Below are 23,973 nucleotides of genomic sequence, written 5' to 3'. Positions count from 1 at the left end.
ATTATGTCAAAATTCTTGGACACATCTGAAAGTAAAGTGCCATTTAGTATTTTAATTTAAATTGGAACAATAACTACAAAGAATGTTCTAGCAGCATAACAACTGTCTTATTGAAGATATGTTCTTCTCTTTCTATCAGGGTCATATTCAAAATTTACTGAGGTCAGTAGGAAATTCAATGTCATAAATCAGATGCTGCAAAAGCTAAAATATCTACTTTAAACAGACTATCTGGTATGTTTTAATGAAAATAAAATTACATAGAAAATTATTTGGATAAAATAATGGAGACAGAGATTTGTCTCTGACATTTCTTAAACAAACAAAAAACCCAAAAGAACCACTTCTCAGGTTTAACGTAGAATACGTGTATTTCTGTGAAAAAAATCCAATAGCTGAATTTCTGGCTTATTTCTTCTTTTAAACAACACACCTATTTTTCCCATCTTTCTCTGATTAACACGATTTATTTAATAAAAAGGTAATGCTTGCTGGTAAGCACAGATCCTGCTGCAGAGAATTCTGTGTGCAAATCTGAAGCAGTTTCCTTGTGGAGTTCATGTACGGCTGTCAACTAGCTTGAGTTCATTACCCAAGAATAACTATAGAAAGGAACAGCAAGTTCTACCCTAATGGAAACAAAACATAACACAACACCATTCATCAGCCATACAGAGCATATGAAGGAGAGAAAAAGCAGAAGCTTGGCAGCAGGCTCAATTTTTTCAGACCTTCCTTTAAAGGGCACCTGAAACCAAGACTGACCTTGACTTGCATCACTATTGTTCTGAAATGAATAAAACTAATGTAAGTGATCAGTCACAGCTAAACCATGACCATCATTTAAATAAACAGCTTGCAGTACTGTGGAATTTTGATACTATGACTAGTATTCTAGCACATATAGTTTAAAAGCAAAACAATACATGCTGTCACAAGTAGGCTAGTGTCCCCTGATGTCCAGACTTACCTGTTTGTCTCTAATTTTAGCCTGCCCAGCTGGACGCTCAGTGATCTATGAGCAGCCTGGGAGTCATGGGATACGGTAGAGCTGAGTGTGCTTACACCTGAGGTAGCTACCGCATCTTCCATGACAATGCAAGGCTGTTGGATTGTTTGATTCTGAGGCTGTTCATCTTGATCTTCTTCAACTTCTATATCATCTTGATCTGCTGTGTCACTTTCAGATGCAAGACTAAAATGTGGCCTCAATTCTATTAGTAGCAGTAAAATATAAGCATAAGAAAAAAACGTTAAAGGTGTTAAACATTAAAACAAAAGCAGACCTAAGTGACTATTTACAGATCATCCTACAGCTTTCATTAAACCAGACCTGAAATTTCTGTAGCAAGAGAACAGATATTTTCTGGGTGTTTAAGACAACTCAGAGCATATCAGCATCTTAGTTTATGCTGATTATTATTCAGCCTATCAAATGTTCAAAAGCTCTAAAACCCCCAAAATCTGGATTAATATGATTCCAGCTTTGGCTAGCATTTCATGTCACATTGTGCTGAAGTACTACGTGCAGCAGAAGTACTTTTTCCTCATTCTCAGTGGTTTGTAATTTCTTATGTGTCTGACCTGAAATACTTTATTAAACAAATAACCATTATTTCTCTTCTATCCAGCTATTCCTGTTGTTGCTATTCTGGCATATTTAGCATTCTCTCATTATAAGAATACCGTGTCTACCAAAAAATTGTATCCAAAGATATAGAGAGGAAATAACAAACAGACCCTTTCCCGACAATTAAAAGCAGCACACTTCCCCTCTACTTATCAGAGAGAACACTGCATATTTTGTAATGATGCGCATCCACAAAGATGTGGATACAAAGCTATACCTGTACTCTGATTTCTGTTATTAAGTGTTTAAATTACCTACCAGAGCTTTTCAGGTATGCAAGATATGTATACAAGATCTTATAATCCTACAAAACCTATTATTGCAACAACATCTGTTTGTTAATTCTAACTATTTAATATAAATCTTCCTTCCTTCCTTCCTTCAATTGTGGCTTCTGACTGCTGAGCACTCCCTTTAGTCTCCTCACCAGAACATATTTTTTTTTCTGAATCACGCTTGGTTTTTGTCCTTTCTGCTGAAGAACTAACAAGTACATTTCTCTTCTTTACAAAAGAGACATTTGTTCCTTGATCCATTTTGTCTCTTCATTTCAATGCTATATACCTTTTTCAAGGTTGAACATACTAAGATGAACAGAGCTGTGCTTCCTCTAAACTAAAGAAAGCAGTTTTATTACATAGCAGTTACCCAAATATTGCTAGGCAGGTATGTCTGAATTTGCTTTGAACTTCCGCGTCACACTAATAAGTTCATTTTGCCATTGTTCACCACCAGGCAGTAGAACTATACAACATCTACTTCTTACTACTCCTAAAACATCGCATAACTTTTAGAAGCGTTAAGGCCAGAGATAAATATTCACATCGTTCTTAAAAGGAAAAAAAAGAGCCAAAGGCAAGGGGAAGCAACCAGAAGCAGGGTAAGGCAATTAGGGAAGAGGCAGATGACCAGTGCCTGAAAGCAGTAGCAGGGCACAGAGGCTTTTGTTCAAGCTTGGCCACGTACAATTAAAACTGATCCTGAGCTGTATGGGGAAGAACAGTCTACTAAGGAGGAATTCTGCAGTACTCCTATTATACAACAATAAAGTAAATGCCTGTTAAAAGTGTTTGTCATTCTAACCTAAGGACAGGTTTTCCTTATGACTCAAAAGTAATACAGAAACCCTATTTATGCCTTGCTAGTTATGCTGGGGATATGGAAAATACCGAGCAGAACAGGAAGAGCTGTAACTTTTGTCAGAATGTTCAGATCCCCTTGTTGATAATTTAAGACTTAACCTACTGCAGAAAACAGGAAAATAAGGATTCTGACTTCAGACTTAAAGCATTAAATCATATATTTGAAAGTTTCACCATTAATTCCAGTGGAGGGAACAGGAGAATCGGAAGCTTAGAAGTTAAAAGAAGCAGCAGCGAAACTAACTCTGAAAATAGCTAGAGTAATAACAGAATGGAATAGTTTCTTCTACACAGATTCCTTCCCTCAGCTAAGCTATGCATTCTACTTCCACAACATTCAAAATATAATATTCAAACTGCAGCCATGGCAGATTTTTTTTTTTCCTTCCCCCCACCGCTTTGGACAGCTTCTGACCAGGAGCCAGAGAGACTCCTGAGTGCTCCAAAAAGCATACCTTTAATCTGCATTTTGTAAAACACCTTCCAAAAATCAGCATGTGCTGGCAAGTGGTCTGTCCTTTGGATTTCAAGAGGCAGCATTGTGCACCTCAAAAAATTAGGCCCCAGAGCACCTTAGCCTACTACTGCTCACTGTGTTGCAGAATTGTTTAGATTACGCATCTTGGAAAGGTGCTTTCCAAAATAACTTGGACAATACACTGATTAGAGTTGCGAAACAGTGAACAGGAAGAAGGCCACTGCTGGTTTCAAAATCTTAAGAGAAGCATCATAATTACAGCTCTAAAGCACATTTAAAGAGATCAGCTAACAAATATTTGCTAAGTATTAAGAAATTACTCACCTGGGACCAGAATAGTAATAGCAGTCTGCACAGCTTTTCTGATTATGCTGTCCAATGCAAACATCCAATGTGGCTTGATGTTATGATTTCGGAGAACTTTATTGACCTAGCAACAAAGAATTCAATTCAGATATTATATCCCCCCACAACTTAAAACTATAATATATGTCAGCATTACATAAAGTGTTTGAAATTATAGATGCTGTATCAACGCAGGTGATTAAAACTGTTTCACATTGTCGTTAAATGAAGAAAATAGCAACATTGCCAACTGTCACCATTTTTGTACAAGTCGTGCAATGTTTTGTATTTTTTATCAAGTACTACTTCCTGTGTTAGGTGATTTTTGATGGCTGCGATACTGAAGTTTACTTAACCTTCATGAGTGTGGAGAGAAACTTAAAAAGAATGCGAGTAAAACAAATACCAAGGACCATATTATGAAACACTTGCAACTTAAGCTAATTAATCATGTTATTTTTTGTCATCATTTTCACTTCTTTTCTCTGAGCAATACTTATCTATTTAAAGTACAATTATAGGTAATCTTAAAGAATTAATGTAATGCTGCTTCTTCTTGATTCAGAAAATAGTTAATTTAGTTTAAATAGTCAGGGGACTTCATTTGTATCCTGTGTCATTTTGTCTTCTACTTTTTATTTCACACATTAAGATATTTTTCTACACTGTGTTGCTCCTAATTCCCTACAGGCTTGCTTTCAAACCACTTTTAGCAATATTCCCAGGTGCCTCTATGGATGCTCCATACCATTTGCAAGGATGTCTCTACCTTGGGGAAACTGTTTTCCAACTCCCAAATGACAAGGAAGAAAGCAAGTGGGGTGATAGTGTGAAACACCTAGCCACAGTAAGCAGCAATAGCACAAAATAGACTTGGTGCTGTTTTCCAGGGATGGAAGCAGTCCAAAGCATCAGACTCCATAGGAGCAGACTCGAGAAGTTGCGGGAAGAAACAAATATAACTGCATTTAGAAAATGATGAAGTTACTCAAAGCCTTAGGAAAAAAAAAAAATGTAGCAACTACTCCTTACTAAAAAATGTGTCAAGAACATACTTTGCTCTTAGGTCTTCCTAAAAAAGGGATTAGTTTAATTCTCTCACATTGTGATAACTTCTCTGTAAAAGGTGATGGAAGTTACACAAATGATAGCTTTAGAAGACGTGTAAAAGTTAATAAATGTTATTAATCACATTATTTTCACTGCCCCAAAGCAACGGCATTCAGTCATGCAGGTACCTGTACTGGGTTTGGCTGGGATAGAGTTAATTTTCATTACAGCAGCCCACATGGTGCTATGTTTCAGAGGGGTGACTACAACAGCCTTGATAACACACCCATGTTTTAGCTATTGCTGAGCAGAGCTCACACAGTGTTGAGGCATTCTCTGTTTTGTACGCTGCCCCAGCAGCGGGGTGGCTGGGGGTGGACTAAAGGCTGGAAGGGGACATGGCCAGCACAGCTGACTCCAACTGCCCTGAGAGATACTCCCTTCCATAGAATGTCATGCTCAGCAATAAAACTAGGGGGGTAGTTTTTCCAAAGGAGCCATTGCTCAGGGACCGGCTGGGCATTAGTCTACTAGTGGTGACTGCTTCTGCGTCACTTACGAGGTTTGAGGTTGGGTTTTTTCCCCCTTCACTTATTAAACAGTCTTTATCTTGACCACAAGTTTTTGCACTTTTTGCCCTTCTGATTCTCTCCCCCACCCCGCCGGCAGGGAGTAAGTGAGCGAATGGGCAGGGAGGGGCTTTGTTGTACTCGCCAGCCAGGGTCAACCCACCACAGTACCTCTGTCTCCCTCAGTTCTCTTGCCAATGGCCACGAGGTGGCACTTGGACACTGTGCTTGGACCTGGAGAGCTGTCGGCAGCGCCAGGGAGCCAGCCCTGTGCCCAGCACCTGGGCAGCAGCTGCCTAAGGGCCCCAAAGGCTTGCCCACAGCCCTCCCAGGCAGCGCAGCTCCTGCCATGCTGACTCCCACCAAAACACTGACACACGCTTAGCTAAGTGCAGCCTATTTAAGTACTGGAGAAGCACAATGTCACTTTGTCAAGAACACAACAATCCACAGTAATGTGATTTAGCTATTTACATTACAGCACAAAACTACTTCTCTTGCTTGCTTTGATTCGATTATTAAACATTGTTACCCAAGATTACCTTATTAAGTCCTGAGAACAAGGGAACTACTTTCCCTCACTTTTAGCAATATCCCAGTCTCTGCAGTATCTGAGGTCTTGATACTGATCTGGATTTCAGTGTTCTACTACAGAAATCTAACACGTGTCCAAAATAATTAACACTGGGCACATATAGAGCAAAGGTTTTCTTTGAACTTTCTGTGGGTTATCTTAGTTAAATAATAGAAAGATAGTAATGAAAGATACATTTATCAGTTAAAAAGCAGCAATTTGTAATGACTAAGTTAGCAGAAGAGGGTAAAAATTCTCTGGAAAAGAACATGACTCAGTCAATTACCAGTGAACAACTGATGCCCAGCAACATTTCTACCAGAAAATCAAACCAGATATTTGTACCTCCTCCCCGCCCCCCATTTTTTTCTTGACCTTGTATGTTTGATTTTTTTCTTCCACGTGTCAAAACAATATTAATATGAGGCCAAATAGAAAGGAAAGCTGAAGTGTAGTCAAAGTGAAGACTCAAAGAGAAAACTTTGTTTTGTGGAAACCTCTCTTTTAAAGAGTCGCTTCACACACTAGGGTTTTTTTCATAAACAGCATCTAATTCTTGTCAGTGTAGTCTATGCAACAGTTTACATGCTATGCAATCCCTTCCTGACAGCTCTTTTACTTGTCAGAGTGCCCCAGGTTTCAATGTTAACAGAATCATCCACCTCAAATGCCTTCTTGGATTGCCATTTCTTTTTTACTACATGACTTCAGTCTGGACAAGTGATGCCCAGCACAGCTGTACCCTCCCATGCTGGTTATCAATCTTAAGCATTAAACCTAATTGCTTGTGAACTGACATTTAATTATAGAGCTTAAGAAGAAAAAACATTTGCTTTTGGTAAACTATCTATTTAAAGGATATCCATGTGTGTGCTTGCTCACTGGAGGAAATCATAAATTTGCACTAATTATTGATAGAAAAGTAACCTTTTTCCCTCCTTCTTATCCTGCTTATTATAAATTGAAATGAAAATGTCTAGTTTGGCAGAAATTTGCTGCTAACCAAAAATACTAGAATAAGAACTCAATACAATATTACAAGGTAGACAGACTACTGTTGGAGGCATAGGGTGGTTTAATGTATCAGTTTATAAGAGAACTCAAGATCAAAAGATATGCATTTGCACAGGATAAGCCTGACATTCAGTGTTGATCTTATTTACCAAAAAACCCTCCACAATGAGATTTTTTAAAAAGGCTTTGCTGCATTAGTATTATGATGTAATGTTCACACAACTATGCTGTACCTTCTAGATTTTTAAATCAGCAAAATCTCAACAGTTGTGTTCAGGGTCTGTGTCCTGCCAGAGGATCACATGGCAACCCAACCAAGTCACAGCTGTGGGCTGGGGTTTTGTTATTACAGGTTCAAAGCCTTCAAATATTATTGTTTCAGTAACTCTGGATGGAAGTTAAGGAAGTTCTGTTTGCTTCTGATTTCTAGCTTTTTACTTTAGCAGTTTCATGCACAAAGTTCTTAGTAAAAATGACTACTTACAGCATCTTGAAAACCAAACAGCACGAGCTGCACTTGACTGATACCATGGCTGTCAAAGTCTAACTCCAGTTTCAGTTTTGAAAGAGTGTTTGCGATGATTTTACGATCAGTGGACCGTACAAACTCTCTGAGGCTGGAAACGAGCGTTGTGATATGTTCCCATTTTAGCTTGGGTTCTTCGGCTCCCTGGTAGAAGAGAGAGGAAAAGAAATAGTTTTGATAGCCGTCTTTTGAAACGTACACACAGAGGGACTTTAGCGAGCGACATCAGCTGGCAATACAGATTTTTCAGAAATGCCACTGCTATGGTTAAGAGGAAGGTATAGGTCAGATAACAGTAGCAGTGTAACTACAGCAGCACAGAGCTCTACTGCTGAGCTCCCTGGTAATGCAGATTACCTGACGACCAAGTCGTTGACTTCATTTTAAATCAGTTGCTGAAGTATATGTGCGCACTATAGTTTGCATGTCTTATTGTACAGGAGGGAAAAGATATGAATAAATATACTGTGCACCGAATACTACAAATTACTCTTCATTACAAACAAACACGTGCTTCTAATTTCAGAGTGCCTCAGAGACAAAATGCAAAGTCCCACAGCGGCATTTTAAAGAAGGGATTAGTCCAAGTTACACAATAGGCTCAGAAAGCGACTATTTCTTTCCCACATAATTTCCCTTGATACAGAACTTCTCCACTTACCTATTCGTAGAGCAGGTTTACAAATCTCTCACCTTTCTAGTATAAATATTAATATGCTTATTTTTTAAAACCTTTTGTGGTTTTGCATGAGCTACAAAAGTAGCAAAAAGCTCAAAAGCATTCATTAGAACATCAGTGTAAGTAAGTAGGAACTAGAGGACTGTATTTACTCTGTAAAGTTATGCGAACTGAATGCAAATTTCAATTCCAAATCTTAGAATTAAGCCAGAGATAGAAAACCATACTAGTTGTTCAACATGAAGTATTAGATGCTTATTCTGAAGGAAGTTAAGTAATTATTTATATAGACTATAGATATCTAACATTGATTTCCATAACAGAAAGATATACGGTATCTAGTTCTGTTGTATTTTCCAGTTTTATGCCATGAACATTACGGTTGGCCAAACACCAAGAAGTCTGTTTGCCAATAATATTGAGGTTTTAACTATAGTTAATTAATTATGATCCAGATGAAACAAAGACAATTTGATTATTTGAGAGAGAGAGAAACTAAAAAAAAGAAGCAGCTCTAGAGCAGTCAAAAGTTCCACTGACTAAAGCATCCATCTCTGAGGTAAGAGATCCTAGCCTCTCATCCTGATCCACTTTGATTTGGAGAATTCACCTGATGATTGCCTATAATGAAGTGGATTCCTCACTCTGTCCTGCAGTAGCTGATCTCCTTTTTGTCTAAACAATTAAAAAGACATTGGGGCAGACAGGTGGACACACAATACACTGTAGCCCTGGACTAGAAGATCCAAGTCCATCAAGACATCCTGGTGACAGGGCAACCAGTGTGGGTCCCTAATAAGGAATAGTGACCTATTTTGGGAAGGTTGTTCTCCTCCCCTAACCCCCACACCTACAGACTTTTTTGAAATTGTTCTTATGAAAAGTTTTTGTGAAGGGAAAAACCCTATCAAAGCCTACATCCTGATGAGGCCTAACAAGCAAGTCAGGCTTCCATCTATTGGTAACTTCTTGCATTTTAGCAGGACATAACAAGAAGCCAACTCAACTTCCCCTGAACTGCAGTTACTACCACTTTCTGGTGGCTTAAGTAAGTTTCCTGCTCTTTGACCAGGATCCCCCTTTCGAGGGAGAAAATGGTGTTTGGGAGTCACAGTTCTGTATCCTCTTGAAGGGCAGATAGTCCCATGCACGTGTGCTTTGAACTCTTTGGCTCTACAACTCCGTGTCTCTCTGCTCCTATCTTGGGCTGTTCCAGCTCCAGCTGAGGAAGCCATGAAACACAAAGTACCCTCTCTGGATCTTGTGATTCAGTTTCAGCCTCTCACGATCACTGATTATTCCTTTCATGCACATGCTAACAACTGTGTCTGTTATAGCAACACTCTAGCAAAGCACAGATCACAGGCATCTCTCTTATTGCCTTCTATTTTAACACTTTCTATAGTTACCAGGACAACCGTGGGTTCCCCGCCTCCCCCCACCAACAGTTAGAAGTTCTTTTTATTGGTATGGCAGCAATTTCCAATTACATTAACTGTAGTACATGCAAAAGAATCATATTGGTTTGCATCAGCTTCTAAACAGTACTATCTTTAGAAGATGAGTTGTCACATTTTATACAAATATGTTTTAGACCAGCAATACTTAGCCTTGAGAATGAGGTGAGTCAATTAAGTACTAACACACACATTACAAACAAGAACAAAAAAATCATGTCATCCAATTACGGTGTTGCAACATTTAGCAGTGTGGTGATGACCCGTAATTTATTCAGTGTCATCCTGAACTGATACATCATCATGAATCATCCCCACAAAGGAGTGCCAAAAGGTCATTCTGCAATTATTTTGTTGTTTGCCGTAGCTCCCACTGTTACTCCACCTTCCCTCCCCTCCGTATGTGCTCCCAACTACTGTGAGGAATAGCTGTAATTTATGTTCTCCCTAGCCCCCTCTTTCCCCTTTTACGGCTCTTGGCTAGAAGGCAATGGTGTACCGGTCAGCCACATTGTTTTCTACACAGTAACTTAACATAAGGCCAGTGCAGGCCAAAAGACCTAAACCTCTCTCCATCAAAACAGTCAGCCAGAAGATGGAAGTCTAAAAGTGAGGCACAGTAATCACCTCCTGGGGATGACCTATCTCACATGAGTTGACCTGACAGCCTCGTTAGTCCCAGTTGAAAAGCACTGGCAAAATACAATCTCATGAAAACATGTTTTTCTGTTGCCTGGTCAGCAATAATATCCAGGTATACATATAGTATTTACAAACAACACAGAAGGCATATGCAATGCAGCATAAACAATTTTAAAGCCTATTTTAACAGCCCCAATAAAACAATAAACAATGAAAGGTTACATGGCGTATGCTTTCTAGTTTAAGCAAACTTTATTTTTTTAATTGCTTTACTATGTGTAATTTCAAAAATTCCAGGTAATTGCAGATTAGTCTTCAAATTCCATAACATTTTTGCTGCCTTCTGAAATTACTTTACCTGAGCCAAAGCTTCCATCAAGTTCCTCACCACCTTCTCTTGGTCCTCAGTTAATATCCTGTGGAGGGTAGCTCTCCTTTCACTATCCTTCTTCAGCATGAAAAACCCAGAATCTTTCTCTTCAGGTGAAGGAGGTGCACTGTGATCCTCAAAATGTTCATCTGGGATGCTGCATGAAAGACACTCAGTGAAAAGAAACTTTATAACAACCACCCCAATGCACACTTTCCTAATCTACTGTGTAACATAAATGCCAGATAGCTCTTTACCTCAGAAAAAGGGACCGGATTCCCTTCCCATCTTTTTCTCCACAGGATTTGGCTCTTGTTTTGAAAGAGAATGGATCAATTTTTAATTCTGTGTCAGGTGACACAGAACCATATTCACTGCTGCTACTTGTATCTTCCACCAGAACAGGGACAGGTAAGGATATACTCCGAAGATACTCTGTTTGTATAGGAATATTCAGAAATTAGGATGTAATAGTGCCATCACAGTTCTGAAGTGAAACGGTTATTCTTTCAGAGGAAACAGAATCCAGTCTTCCCTCACACCAATACAAAATAGTAAAAACAAAATTGGCAAAAAATTCCTAAAGCTTATTCTTCTGGAATGGAGTTACCTTGCAGTTATGTTTTTATTCAAAAGCTTCCTGAGATACAGAAATGCTGGGCTCTTTGCAAGTTCATTTACAGAACCTTCACCACTGGAGTGAACGTGCATCTCATATCATCAATATGCACTTTCAGCAGTAACAAAATGTTTCCACAGGGTAAGCACCTTCCAAAATGTCAATTTCATGAGTGTATATAAATATGTATTTGTATATACAATACATGAATGTATATATACTATAACACATAAGATACATTTCTTTATCAGATTATTTTATACAAGTTTAATTAGTTCATAGTCTTTAATTAATAATAAACATACATGTTAAGTCAGAACTTTTGTTTTTAAATCCAGAGCACACATTACTGCAGCAAGAAACTATTCATACCTACTTCACATGCGTACATTTCAAAGTGTACTTTGATAGCAACTCAGCATGAAGGTAAGGATGTGGTTGTTCAGTTTCCCTGGCCCGCCCCCGCAGTTCATTTCTTGAAAGAGACGAGTATCCTGTACCCAGGCCTGACAAGGGGTTTCATGCATTCCATTTTTTTCAGTTGTAGAATTTAGCCTAATAAAAATCTGTGTTACCTTTCTCCACCAACCTTGACTCTATTGCTACTACAAAACAGCCGTTCAGTTTCCTGTTCAGATTTCCACTAAATGGCCCAATGTATTACCCACCTGCCTAGACAATTAAGCCATAGTCTGGCAGGATAACAAATCGTAGTTTAAATTTGCACAATGAATTAGAGGTTCCTAACAGAGAAAGGTCACTTATTTTCATAATTGCGCCCACTTCTCTTTGCAGCATTTTAGTGTGACAAATTGTACCAGAATAAGTGATAGCCACAGGATCTACACAGTTATGTTTTGATAGAGAAGTATGTTAAAACTCACCGTTTGTGTTAGCTGAAAGAACTGTGGGAGAAACACCAAAAAAAAAGAAAGTTAAATGTGCTGAAATTAACAGAAAATAAGCACAGTCTAAAGAGTAACTTCCCTTTTTTATAGACTACACAGACTCTCCTGTCTGTAATCTTTAAAAGCATAATTTATTGCTATTTAAAGTTAATTTTTATCTGGAAACCACTTTAAAAGTGATCATCCAATGCCATCTCCTTTACCTCGTATTTTTATTTCATTTTAGGTATCATGCTAAAAAGGTACAGAAAACATATGTATATATGCACACACATAGAATATGTCATTCATACTATCAAAACTCCTTTCTTACTTTCCATAATTTAGAACGCTGCAGGAAATGAGTCCATGAAACAAAAATAATGCCGTGCATGCGCATTTTCTATGGGACAAAGATTATTTTGCTCACGTAGGAAACTCCCCTGAGGCTCAATAGCATGTTCTAACCTTACACAAAATGTACTCCATGCAAACATCCTTTGAATGAAAACATACGCAAATTAAAAAAAAAAAAAACACAACCGTAAAAGTTGCACGAAACCATAAACAGACTTTTAGAAACCTTATTAGAAATATTTATATAAATCACCTCTGTGACAATATAACAGAATTCTGCTACAACAGTGTTTCTGCAGCAAGCTGCTGGACCAGAAGGTTACAACGGAATGTTCACTGGGATGGGATCTGATGTGTTCATCTTAAAGACTAAATCACCAGTTGCAGGAAACAGTATCATCATCAAGAGAAAAATTCCAGATTGAGTTTAGTAATGCTTACCTGAGAGCTTTGATGGGGTCTTTCTTTTTTTGCTTGAAACCTTCAAGAATTCATCTATAAGTAGCTCATGAGCAAAAGCTCGTTTATCAGGATCTGGTTCAAAGCAACGCAATATGAAAGCCTTGGCTTCTGCAGACATGGATTCAGGAATCTCTGGGTGTATTTTAAACATTCCCACCTGAGACAAATAAAGGGAGAAACAATGGCCTACACTGTTCTTTTCCCAAACATTGAACAGCATCAAAAAAGTGTTTAGATAATAGAAGTCATATATTGTTCTCAAGTTTTTATATTCTCTTTCTGTAACTAGTTTATTAATTCAGAGAAAAAAAAACTAACTATTACAAGCTGTATAAACAATTACATTAAAAAAACCCCACAATTGCAAGTAGAGCCTCTCACAAAGCAGAATGCTTCTCTTTTCTTTTTTTTTTTCCTTTTAACACTCAGGCTGCTGAATAGCTGCTATTGCTCCATTACTCTCTTCAAAACGACACAGCACTCCCACTCAGCTGAATCAGCTCATGCTTCTTAACATCCTCACTAACCAAGCATTTCCTTTATCTTCTTTTCCTGCAATCTCTTATTCTAACTTCTCCAAAGCAGTCATAAGATTTCCTGTGTTTACAAATACCGGTCTGAGTCGTACAAGGAAGATGTCTGACCTTAAACATAGCTGCTTGTGGTTCTCCCAGTTCGTAAAACGGGGGCTTCCCTGTAGCCATCTCAATGATCGTGCATCCCAAGGACCAGATGTCTGCAGCCTTCCCATAGCCACGCGGTCCTTTGTCTATGATTTCCGGTGCCATATACTGAAGGGTACCTGTTTAAAACACACTCATTTTTTTATTTAGGTGCACTGATGATGCAAATAGATAGCTAAAGGGTAAGAGGAACAAAATCCTTGGGGTGTGAGCAATATTGGGAAATTGAAAAAAATACTCTATTATTCAAAATTCAAAAATTTCCATATGCATTCTACATGACACTCAAAATATTAAAAAATATTACTTGTGCTAAAAGCATCCGATATCATCTAGTGATCTAACGAGATCACTTTTCAAAGTCAATGACAATCATTAAGAGGTTTCAATGAGCTTTGGATCAGACATAACTTTAATTTACTGTATTACAGGTTAAGATTAAAATAAGGAAGATCACTCTAAATTGCATACAGAGAGGAAAAGGAAGTGAAACCTGAAATCTGAATCTAAACCAGCAGGTGATATGAACGCTTTTTCTGAATCAACCCGAAACATTATTCTGCAGAAATGGAAGAGCAGAGGATGGAATTAAAATAACAGTCACTTCTCATTTGCCATAATTATTTAATGCAGTGCCACTGCATGATTTAACATCCAAACCAAATTATCAAGCAGAATGAGGATCAAGTTAATGACAGGCTCCGTAGATAAGCAATTTTGCAGATGAAGCCAGGATGTCCAAGCCAGTCACAAAAGAAAAAACTAGCCTTCTATTATCAAGATGAAAAAGCCATGCACACAGAAGAGACAGACTCAAATACAACACAGGAAAGACACAGCTCTTCTGCTGGAGAGGACTTTCGTGTCTCAAGTGGAACTTCCAAAACAGCATTCTCTTTGAACAGTGCGTACAAACACAGTGTATAGCGTGTAAAAAATAGTTATTCTTGCAGCAACCTTTCATACTGATTTGAAGTCAATGAAAGTTCAGCAGCTGTGGATTCTGACCCTACACGCACAGTTCGAGTGAGGAAAGAGTCTCTGCTCTGGGAACATACCAGTGAAAGTTTCAGTACATGGGTTGATTCCTGCAAGTCTCTTTGAAGTTCCAAAGTCCGAAATCTTTAACACTCCGCTGTACGTGTTGATAAGTACATTATCACCCTGAGGAACAGAACATTCAGAGCAATTATTTTTTTCTGCTGACTCTTCATCTAAGACTTCTTGCATAGCCTGTTTCTACAATGCACTCTTTAATAAGTAACAATTACCTCCTAAGGCCCTTAAGAGGGAAGATGAAAGAGGAATCAATAGTGTTCTTGCCTTATGTAATCCCGTTATCAGAAACTTCATCTCAAAGAGAACTTCCCCTACTGTAGGAATTCAGTTAAAGATTACCAAGAGACAGAAAAAGGTGTGCTTTTTAGCCTTTTTATTTTTTTTTTTTTCATCTGCAATCTCCTTGGAAAAGAACCTGCTAATAACCCAATCCACCACCTTCTTCACTTCTGATAAGCTTTTATGAAAGTTCAATCATGTCACAGAAAACAGGAATAAAAATATCTACTTCATAAAAAATATTCACTTTATCACATCTTAAGTGGGTATGTGTCAATTCTTCTAAAAGAAAAAAATATTTTATTGGTGCAAATTCAAATTAACAATGGTTCACATACCTAATCCAGAGTTCAGAATATCAAGGAGGGTATGTGAAAACGAAGAACATCCAGAAAAATGTTTTTAAATTACAGGACAAATAAATGATTATGCAGTTACATAACACTTTCAGGCTTAATTCTCTGTGAATTCTTACCTTTATGTCTCGATGCACTATTTGATTATCATGGAGGTATTTTAATCCTTCAAGAATCTGCTTGGTATAAAAGCCGATTGTCTGCTCATTATTTTTTAATGGTCCCCATTTTGATCGTAGAAGAGCAGAAAGGCTGCCTATAATTTTGGAGAGCAAAAAAGTGAGAGTGAAAATCTAATTAAATTTTGCCTTCTCCCACAGAGGAAAAAGAAGAAAAAAAAAAAGTAACAACAAACATCAATCCCAAACCAAGTGTAGGCACCCCTTCTATAACCAAAGGCCTCTGCAGGAGAATGCTTACTTGCATCATCACTGGCTGCAGTAATTAAAAAAAGTCTCAGTGCCTCCACTGAGCTGCATCAGATACTGGTGGGTTCTGATCCTCAAGCAGCCAGATCAGAACCCATTTAATCAATGTGCTCATGTCTCTCCTGTGCCTGGAGAGAAGCTGCCCCAGAGGAATGTTGTAAAAGAGTGAAAAAAGGTGGATGCACGTACACCAGCTCAACAGTTTCTCAAAACGCTAAACTCAAGAAGTGGGATTTTTGTTCCGTCTGGCTGCTGTGAGTTCTTTGGTCTCAAACAGAAGTAACGATCACTAATTGCCATTCTCTTGGGTTAGGTACCTGAGGAGGGATCAGCCATCTGAGACTAGCTAAAGTCCTTCTAGTAGGATAACCACAGATCATTGCTGATCTGTAGGTAGAAGGAGCTCGCCTGCCACAGCAATGATCTGAGCTGTATCCGCAGCACGTCCTACCTAAATACTGCACGAGAGGACTCAAGCACCTTGAAGACACGGTTTTGCCCATTAATTTAGGAAGGAGATACTAATTACATTTGCATAAAATATATCTTGTTGCAGTGCTATAGGTTTTATGCTTTAAAAATGTTAAAAAACAAACCAAGCAACCACCAAACCAGTCTCCCCTACAACTTACCGCCTGGCACCTGTTCCATGAATATCTTAATGAAGCCATTCTCACTAAGAGAACCTAAATACTGGACAATGTTCTTATGTTTGAGATGCTTATGCAAAGCTATTTCTTCATGCAGAGGTTGCGAGTACCTGGAAAGAAAAGCAGCAGCTTATTCAATATTGACTTTCGGAAAGAAAGTCTTGTGTTTACTGTAGCGGCTGAAGTTCTATTTTAGGTCCCATGAAACACGTTTACACTGAAAATGACTACGTGTTAGATGCATTTAGCAACAGTGGCTGTGACGACCACATACTAAAAAATTATGTAATCATATATAAATACACATAACACATAAAATATATATAATATTCTGTATACACACACAAAACCACAAAATGTTGTAAGTGTACATGGACAGACTGAGCAAAACAAAAGTTGTGGAAAAATATCTCCTCTCCAGCCTAATTCAAAGAGAATGAACAGTTGGGCAAGCAGTTGGAGTCAGACTAGTGCCAAAGTGAACTAGTAAACCAGAAAGTTGGTGTATAATTAAAATCACCTCAATAACGAAAACAAATCACCACTTACATTTTAATTAATTAAAGCAGAAGTCTTGTCTGAAAGCAAGAGCGGATAGCTAGCAGAGTAAGAAAAAGGAATAATTTCATGGGGGAATATCCAGAAGAACTGATCAAAACAATTTTATCAAATGTTGTCCAAGATAAAATATTTTGCAGAGATGTAAGCTTTTCAGCAGTCTTTTTGCCAAGAAGGTTTCTGGAGTCTGGATCCTTCTCCAGTGTGGAACACCACCACAGCTCGGCAGCTGATATGCTCCCTAGACCAGGCCTAATGCTCTTCTTTCAACTATAGGCGAGTTGCAGGTCAGATGCCAGATTCTGTGTATTGTCTGGCAAAACGTAGACAATATGCTGAGAGCCTGGTGGCTATTTTCACTAAAGGACTACCACCTGCAGCCAGATTCTCAGGGCAGCTGAATAGATGAAGGACACAGACCTCCTTCCATCAGTCCAGATACAAGAAGGAGCTGCAGAGTCTTGAGCAAGTGGAGAACATATTCAGCTGCTTATTCTGCGGGAGTACTAAACATTGCTGCAAACTCAACCTTGCAGCTATTTGCCACCAAAAGGAATAGTTTTACCGCCATCTTCGTCTTCATGAGGTTGCTCTCAGCATAGACCTCACACCAACACTGGTACATTCTCATCCCCTAATGAACTGGGAAAAAACTTTTATTTTACTTATTTATTGGGAGGAGGGGTAGCTTCCTGCTGTTTCAAGTCCAGGAGGTAGCTCTCCCTGGAGCCAGCGGAGTGCCTGTGCCAGGAATGCAATCAAAGCACAAATGCAGCTGAAGTTGTTAGGAGAAAAGTGCCTGTGAGCTCCACTCCCTTTTGGGGTAGGGAGCTCACTCTAACAACAGCATCCAGCTACAAGTGGAGGGGGGAAAAAAAACGCAAACCATTAAAAAAACAGGCATCTGAAAAACCCTGTGGAAAACAACTTTGCAGAAAACAAGGAAAGTATTTGGTTAATGAAAAGTGTGATTATGCAACTCCGAGTCTATTTACTAAAACCTAATTTGAGTTTTGGCTTGCCTCTCCACACATGACTATAAAGATTCTGACTATGCTGTTAGTCATTCAGAAATGCAAAACCATCAGAGATTATATTCCTGAGTTATACTAATGGGATATTCGTTCAGAACAGCAGCAGCAAGACAATTACAATTCTTCCCCCTGCACTTTTAAACTGCAAAGTTAATTGAGTCTTGAGCAACTAAAATAATTTAGCTAATAAAATAAAGCTGCAAGAAAATTCTCCAGTAGGATGAAGCATTTATTATTTTAGAACTTAGTCATTAGGAGACTTTAAATGGTTCGAAGAAAGACAAATTCTAAGTCCTAGAACGCTATATCTTATTATCTACCTAAGATGATTTTACTTTAACTTGGAAAGTTGATACAGCCACTGATACTATTTTGTAGTACCATGGTACTATTTTGCATTTGAGGGCAACAGCATTGCAGGAATGTTTCCTTTTCTTTCTGAACGTGTCGCTGTAGTCTAACATTTCCTAACGATTAAGTACATTATTCAGTAGCTTGTATTTAACATACGGCAGTATCAAAGACTCGCTACTTTTTGCACAGAAATCATGGCATTTCTGGTCATGCTCTGACTAAGCATTTAATTATTTCTTACAAATTCAAAAGACGGTCATTTTCACTTTGAAAATGCTAAGAATTAACTTCAGAGATTAATCCTTTTCTTTCTATAGACTTCTTCCAAAGTGCTAAAAGATCAGGTTATAAGTAATCAGAAATTAATTAATAACTTTTTCTTACGTTGCCATTAAAAGAGTAATACTTGAAATTTGTCCTGGAAGCCTGCAAATATTTTTTGAAGTCTAGACGAAAGACTAACAGCCTCCTGACAATCTCTTTTCCAGTATGCTTTGCACACTGAATCTGAAACCTTTTCTGTTCAAAATTTTTAAAAAATGTGTATTGGAGAAGAAAAATCTGGAAATTTTTTTTCCTTTAGAGTAGTTACTGCTCTGTTCAGACTATCTTTCTATCAACCACAGTTCTTACAAACAACACATTTCTTCTAAGTACATACAAAACTTGCAACCCTATTTTGAGCCAAAAGATTGTTTTATGTAACGAGGCCATACTTTCTGCAGTTAAATTTGCAATAACAATATAGAAGATGGAAGGATTCCTTTTCCATAATCTACGTTCTAGTATCTTTAAAATGTGAGTATGGAGAAATTATTAGACCACAGACATCTCCATATCGAACAGCCAATATACATGGATTCAAAGAGATTTAGGAGGATTCATTTTTTAAACATCAAAGAAAAGAACGACTAAGTGGGGACAGAATAACTGAAGGAAGGCCCACAAGAGACCCATGAAAAAGAAACTGAGCTAGGACACCAGGTGGCATTACTGACCTTCCAGTCTGTAAATCACACAAAGAAAACTTTATGAGAGTTATCAAACAGTATCCTGTCAACATCTAGGCTCCAATACAATTTAAATAACACTACTTGATGCTGGATAGGTTGTAGAGAATAATACTCCTTTTCCACAAACGGTGGGTTTTACTCCCAGGGACATACATTCTAGATAAAAGTGAGAAGAGTAACAGCCGCTGTGGTGGGTTAGAATAGCCTCCTTTATCTACTGTTTTGAATACTAGCACTCTCTAAGATGACTGCTTTGTAGGGACGGGTAAAACCAGCTTCCTTCCTGATATTCATTGTAGATTGAGCACTGCACAAACAAGGATACAGTTATTTCCTCCTACAGAGGGGCTTCATAGTAAATGATGCACAAACAGGAAAGGAAAATGTTTTCACCAACAATTCCGGCTCAGAATTTTAAAGAACTCCACAAATCATGAATTTCAATAGTTCTTTATAAAAGACATGCCTGAGCGTGTCTAAGTAGATAGGGTTTATCACTAGGTGTTTGAGTGAGATACTGTACTCCACCAATACTTCTTTTGGAAAGAAAAGGTATTATAAACTACTAGTACCAAACTCAGTAAGCATCTAGATTATCATCACAACTGAGAATTTATTTCGCAACTTGGAAACGTCTAGTTACAAAGATAGGGAACACGATTATACCCAACAGACAGGTAATTTATTGGCAGCTTGGTAGAAGAGATACTCCTTAATCAGCAAACTGGTTGATGACATTACCGATGAAATTACATAATGCACAAACTTTGGAATCAGCCACAGTTACTATACCTGCTGTCTCTCTCTGGGATTTCTTTAATAGCAATTCTGACTTGATTGCTCAAATCTCGTCCAGCATATACAATGCCGTAAGTTCCTTTCCCCAGAATGACTCGCTCGCCATTTTCATCATATTCATAATCATACTGCAAAGCAAACAACAACATGAAATGAAACAGAGGGGTAAGATTTATTCCACCTGACCCCGTGCTCATAACTAAGGCATCTAGGAGGCTAATTGCTTTCTGCAGACCATGGAGAAGGAAAGAAAAACACTTCAAGAAGACAATTTGGATACTGTGCAGACATGCCTATATCTCTCCACTGACTGTACAGGAAGCGCTGGCTTCTAAGGTATCCATTTCACAGGTAAGTGCATAAAGCTAAACTAGCCTCTACCTGTTGTGAGTAGTTACGCTTGCATGTCTTACTCAACAGCATCTGCAATTCTGCTGGCAGGTGCTGCAGAAACAAGAGAAGACGACAGAGGGCACCCTGCACCAAACGGAGAACTTCGGCTCCCACACAGACATAAAAAGCAAGGCAGGATACACTTAATTTGTTCCAGATGCTCTCCTCACCTGACCACGTCTTCCAAAACCAGCACAACCTCAATTTTGCCAGTGCCAGGTCAGCCAGCAGCGTGTGGCAATGGAGGTCAGTCACGATTGCAGTATATTAAGCGTGGTTTCGGCTGAATTTGAATTTCAAAGAGTTTAAGGCCAGTCCAGAAACAGTCATTATACAGATTATTTGATCTAGCTTCTTGTGTAACACAGACATGTAATTTCACACGCTCACTCCCATGCTAAACCCAGTATTTTATGTCTAGATAAAGTACTTTTTTATTTTCCTCCAAATAAAGACTGCTATCTTTCTAATGAAAGAGAGGGTCCACTACTTTTAGTACTTTGTTTCAACAATTAATTACTGTCACGGTGAAGTCATGCCTCAATTCGGATTTCTTTGGCGTTACTATTTCATTTAGCTTTTCTTCAACAGATTAAAGAGACCATTAGCACATTGTAATTTTCCCTGTAAAAATACTTACCCACTGTAATCAAGTCACCCACTGCTTTCTTTTTGCTAAAATAAACAAATTAGGCACCCTAAGGTTCTCATTATAGGGTATTTTTCTATCCCACAAGTCACTCTAGTGGTTTCTCTTTGTCCCATCTTCGATTTCAGATTTATTACAAAATGCCAACATCAGAACTGGGACAGAGGGCTGTCTGTATTCGTTATGCAGCGCTGACTCTCTCAGTCAGTTCTGGATGTCTTTAGAGCTTCGGGACACCGGATTTTCATGTGATAGGACATAGGCTCAGGTATTCTTTCCTGTTCTCTGCCACCTAAAAGAAAGCCTAAACACCGTAAATACTGCATTGCAGCCGATGGCCCTGTACTCGCTTTTGAACTCTGTGTTATGTTCAGGGAGAAAGCCAAGGTGAGAATACAGCGTGTAATTGCATACCCAGGCAAGCTATAACTTAGCTAGCAGGGGTGGCAGCAGACGTAGGGCACCCTAAGGTTCAGTGTGAGTTAGTGGGCTAAGGGTATAAACAGACCCCCAGCAGCACCAACATCGCCATCTGATTTGAACTTGACGTTCATTGCTGTGCTGCCTACAGATGGCAACTAGCAAGGACAAATCTTCCCCTACAACAAGGATATCCTTGCTTGTGGTGCAGACGACCTGCCAATAATGTAAGTGCCCATGATTCCAGTGATGCATGAAACAGGCAACAAGCAGTCTTTAAAATTTAAACAGATGCTAATTCTGCCTGGCTATGATTACACTCTGAAGGAACTGGTACAAAAGTCACTCTGTAATAAGCATGACTGGAGAATTCCAGAGTTTAGTACCTTCTCAAGTGAGTATGCTATCTGAAATACAAGAAATTTAGCTATGTTCCTTATAAAAACTACATGAGGACAATTAAAAAGAATGATTAATCTATAAACAGTCAAGGACAAAATTTTGTAAACAATAACTTGCCTAACTTCTTCCAGAGAAGGGATGAGTAATTTACTCCCTTCAGTGAAATGCTACAATAGGAGCCCAAAATTATGTTGGGGGGAAAAAAATAATAGTAAAAATACCTCTAGAGAGTCTCCATCACATTCCCCTTCCTCTGTAGTCTTCCCTATTTCGTCAGTGATACTGTTCACCATGTCAAAAAACCTGTTAAACGGAAAAAAAAAAATCAAATACACACTTGAGACAGTATGGTGACAAAGAGAACACTTCTCTAAAGTAATGAATGAACCAGAAGAGGACTTAAGTATAGTAAGTATAACTCAGTGCAAACGTTTGTTTGTCAGCAAAAAGAAAAAGAAATTGTTTACATGGAGAATTAACAGTCAAAATCTGCAGTTTTCATACTTTTTACGTCATCCTTTTATATGTGCAAGACACCAATGGTGCCTGAAATTACTAACGGAATTCATATTTCAAAATCTATGTATCAGGTGAAATTCTCATCCTATATCACCATTTCTTTACGTCCAATGAAAGCACCGAAGCATCTTGAGAAGTGCCTAGAAGAAGCCTTGCCCACATTTGGAGGAATTTTTTGTGGTGCGGCAAGGCTAGCTTCAAGTTTTTGCTTGAATGAAAGGGTCTATTTTACAACTTCCCATTAAAAAAAAATATTACTATTACTATGACACATGACTTCTACTCCTTTGAAAGAATGCAAGTACAAATACCATGTCATGCTAAGGTATTGCTTACTCTTCTAAGTATTCAGATACGAAGGGGAATGAACATGGTAAAAGAACCGATATGAAACAGAATGGATGAGAGAACAAGCTAGGGACTGGGCTGGGAGGTGGCCACAACCATTAATATAGAGTACTGCCGTGATTTTTGGTAAAGTTGTAGCCTTTTTTAGCATAAAAAGACATGAAATTTCCTCTGGAAATGCCTTCCAGACTACAGCCCCCAAGCATACAGAGCAGAAGCACAGCTTAGAGAAACTGAGACGCCCCAAATTTTGTGAAACAAACCTTTGCCAAGTTTCCTGAAGGGATACTGGTACAATCTTACTTAAGGAAACATCGTGATGATAATGTAAAGGAAATCAAGTGTGCTTCTTTGTAATCGTAAATAAAATTTTAGTTACAATAGAAGAGAAATTTTGACCAGACCTTGTTGTTATTCCAAATGTTCCCACTTCAGAAGCCCATTTTAAGTTTAGGATGCTTTCTTGGATGGGGGGAAAAAAAAAACCACTTGTAGTAAGCCTTAATATGATAAGTATTAGAGAAGTAATCCCACAAAGTGTGTAAAAAAATAAAATTAAATTTGTAATAATATTTGTTCCTAATGTTTGTCTGAGTTTGCGCTTTGACCCTTCAAAGCTGATACATCTCTAGGGTACTGTAGTACTAAGCTTTTGCATGAAAGACAGTGATCACTGAGGATGCTCAGATCGTCTTTCACCATAGTTCTGAAACAGTCAGTCCCTGTTGCGCATGCAGACACCATCTACCCCATGACAGGTTGCGTTTTTTCTGAAATAACAACAGTGACACACCTTCTGCAGTGAAGTTCTGTGCAGAAGTAGATTTGAAAGTCATCTGAGTTGTGCAGCACGTATAGGAAACAGCATCGTTCTTCAAACTTCGAAATGCTGAAAGAACAGCCAAGCAGAACACGTTATTGGAAAAATGCATTTGGACTTCTACTGGCTATATCAAACCACACAGATCAACCCATTTAATATGGGAAAGGATGAGATTAAACCTAAGCCACCATAGTTCTTCCTTAATGTAAAATTACACTCTTGTGTTGTCCAAAGTTCACATTATGCTCTTTGCTATCATTCAGTTTGCCCCCCTAGTTCACACATTGCCCAAGAAAGAGTAGGAGCAAAGAAGTTAATAGCATTATTTCATTGACCTGAGTCATTTTTGTCTTCAGTGCATTTAGGTAAGGCCCTTAATTTCCCACCCCTGCAGCCAGGATGAAAC

At 38.4% G+C, this 23,973-nt stretch overlaps 1 protein-coding gene across 1 annotated transcript in view; it reads right to left on the bottom strand.

Annotated features, from left to right (window-relative positions):
- MAP3K5 (mitogen-activated protein kinase kinase kinase 5) overlaps positions 1-23,973 on the bottom strand; it is a 106,680-nt gene that overhangs the window by 5,507 nt on the left and 77,200 nt on the right. The window contains exons 13-26 of the mRNA XM_063329506.1: positions 23,538-23,633; positions 22,099-22,180; positions 20,008-20,141; positions 16,239-16,366; positions 15,298-15,434; positions 14,543-14,648; positions 13,446-13,603; positions 12,781-12,958; positions 11,980-12,000; positions 10,734-10,911; positions 10,465-10,633; positions 7,287-7,472; positions 3,575-3,680; positions 971-1,214 (exon numbers count right to left, since the gene is read on the bottom strand). Of these exons, the coding sequence (XP_063185576.1) occupies positions 971-1,214; positions 3,575-3,680; positions 7,287-7,472; positions 10,465-10,633; positions 10,734-10,911; positions 11,980-12,000; positions 12,781-12,958; positions 13,446-13,603; positions 14,543-14,648; positions 15,298-15,434; positions 16,239-16,366; positions 20,008-20,141; positions 22,099-22,180; positions 23,538-23,633 (1,923 nt within the window). The remainder of the gene's footprint in view (positions 1-970; positions 1,215-3,574; positions 3,681-7,286; positions 7,473-10,464; positions 10,634-10,733; positions 10,912-11,979; positions 12,001-12,780; positions 12,959-13,445; positions 13,604-14,542; positions 14,649-15,297; positions 15,435-16,238; positions 16,367-20,007; positions 20,142-22,098; positions 22,181-23,537; positions 23,634-23,973) is intronic.

The sequence above is a fragment of the Chroicocephalus ridibundus genome, chromosome 3 (genome assembly GCF_963924245.1).
Source record: "Chroicocephalus ridibundus chromosome 3, bChrRid1.1, whole genome shotgun sequence".
In the NCBI taxonomy this organism is placed as follows: Eukaryota; Metazoa; Chordata; class Aves; order Charadriiformes; family Laridae; genus Chroicocephalus; species Chroicocephalus ridibundus.
This window is presented reverse-complemented; position numbering and strand designations above follow the sequence as displayed.